Source organism: Pseudomyrmex gracilis, unplaced genomic scaffold, assembly GCF_002006095.1.
Source record: "Pseudomyrmex gracilis isolate BER0280 unplaced genomic scaffold, ASM200609v1 scaffold_1686, whole genome shotgun sequence".
In the NCBI taxonomy this organism is placed as follows: domain Eukaryota; kingdom Metazoa; phylum Arthropoda; class Insecta; order Hymenoptera; family Formicidae; genus Pseudomyrmex; species Pseudomyrmex gracilis.
In genome coordinates, this window is record NW_018022270.1 from 1 (window position 1) to 2,305 (window position 2,305).

General features: G+C 32.7%; 1 protein-coding gene across 1 annotated transcript in view; it reads left to right on the forward strand.

The window, feature by feature from the left end:
• Window positions 1–254: 254 nt before the first annotated feature.
• Window positions 255–2,305, forward strand: part of LOC109862373 (aminopeptidase N-like) — a 7,941-nt gene continuing 5,890 nt past the window's right edge. Inside the window, exons 1-2 of the mRNA XM_020442409.1 lie at window positions 255–522; window positions 767–1,086. Of these exons, the coding sequence (XP_020297998.1) occupies window positions 255–522; window positions 767–1,086 (588 nt within the window). The remainder of the gene's footprint in view (window positions 523–766; window positions 1,087–2,305) is intronic.

Here is a 2,305-nt window from a genome sequence, read left to right on the forward strand (position 1 = left end):
TTTTGAAACAAAACCGGGTCGATTGAGCAATGATGCGTACTTACCGCAATTGCTCAATGGCCCGAACGAAATTAGAACTAAATTTCACAACAGAGTACACAGTTGTTTGACAGTTTTTTCTTAAACGATGTTCGCTGTAGTCGTAAAGTTATCACAACAATCATTAAACCTTTTTTTTTTTGAGATTTATGACGAGCTTTAGTAATATATTTTTTATTACGTTATTTGTTGGCAGTGACAAAATATCAGATAACATGTATAAGGACTTATCAATTCTCGATAAGTTATGGTACTGGAATTTTGAGGCGTTTTTAAATAAGTTTACATACTTTTCGGAAGACATAAAAAGAATACTAACTGTATGGACAGCAGAAGTTGGTTATCCTATGTTACATGTAAAACAAGTCAATGATACACAGGTAGCAATATCTGTCATAGACTGTTTTACTGTTGATCACAAAAAGCAGTGCGAACTAAATTGGTGGATACCTGTGACTGTTAAAAGACTACCACTGACAGAAAGTACTGTCACGTATAATGATATCTTAACACCATACAGAAAATATATTCGTCTATCGCTTTTTAGAAAAAATGAGTTTGTCATTGTCGCGCATTCCAGTGGTAATGTAATAACATACATGTGAATTATCAAGTTTCTCTTTATTAAACATATAGTGTATTAAAATTATTCATTATTTTTGTAGAATAATTGTTTATTTTATTTTGTTTTTCACTATCACTTTTTTTAAACTTTTATTTGTTGTAGGATATCGCGTCAATTATGACCGAAAATCTTGGAAGCACATTGCTTTTTTCTTAAAAAATGGAGATTTTAAGATCGCAAATGTACATGACGTCTCTATAGCACAAATAGTAGACGATGCTTTTTATTTTTTGGTGCAAAATACAAAATATAACGACAAGTCTACTTCAGATAATAGTGATCTAGACATATATCTTGAAATTGCAAGCAGTATATTTCATGCAAACAATTCCTACATAATGTGGTATCCTATATTTTTTGCTCTTGAAAACATGTCGAAGATTTTTCCGTTTCGAGAAACTGTGGTTACCAGAAACATCAAGGTAAATAATATTACAGTATACCGTAAAGTTCAATAATTGGAAGGTCATTATCACCTTGATGGCAAAAGTATTTTAAGTTATTCGTATAATATATTCGTATAATATATTACGGAACGGTTATACATGTATATAGTACGCAGTAGAGTTGCTTTTTTAGGCGACACCATAAACAATATATAAATTAAAGAATATATATTAGAATAATATATATGAGAATGTAAATATATAATAAAATGTAAATAGAACGTTGTAATATTTAGTAGACTGAACAGAAAACGTTATAAACTTAAAAACGAGAGTCGAAGTTTGACAAACATATCGTTATAGTTTGAAAAATACAACATATAAAAGTGGTATATAGTACTCACACTTCCTGTAAAAGTAGTTAACAAAAGTGAAATAATATCAATATTATATAGTAATATGCCAGGAATAAAAAAAACATTGTTTTAATGTCGTTGTCAATGTTTGTTTTCGTAAACCATTTATCTGATAAAATGCATAAATACGTAAATGGAAATCGTGTTTAGTAGATAGCAAAAGTTTTTTTTTGTATTAGGTATACAACTTTGCTTCCGCCGTTTTTTTTTCAAAATTCAAAGTTTTATTGTAAAAAACTGATTATACATTTATGTTTCAAAGTATTGTCCATTGTTTTCCACTACTTTCTCCTACCTTTCTGGCAGCAATCGAATCCCGCGTTGAAAGAACTGGTCATCTTTTGAAGCGATCCACGAATCGATCCAATTTTGGACTTGTTCATAAGACTGGAAGTGCTGGTCCCTCAGGCCGTGTGCCATAAATCGAAATAGGTGATAGTCAGAGGGAGTAACGTCTGGAAAATACGGCGGGTGGGGTAAGATTTCCCATTTCAACGTTTCTAAGTATGTTTTGACAACTTTTGCAACATGAGGCCGAGCATTGTCATGTTGCAAAATAACTTTATCGTGTCTTTCAAGGTATTGGGGCCGTTTTTCTTTCAATGCTCGGCTCAAACGCATTAATTGCGTTTGATAAAGATCTCCTGTGATTATTTAAGACGGTTTTAACAGCTCATAATATATTACACCGAACTGGTCCCACCAAATACAGAGCATGACCTTGAAGCCGTGAATATTCGGTTTAGCCGTCAGCGCAGAAGCGTGGCCGGGATATCCCCATGATTTTCGGCGCTTGGGGTTATCGTAAAAAACCCATTTTTCGTCACCAGTCACAATGC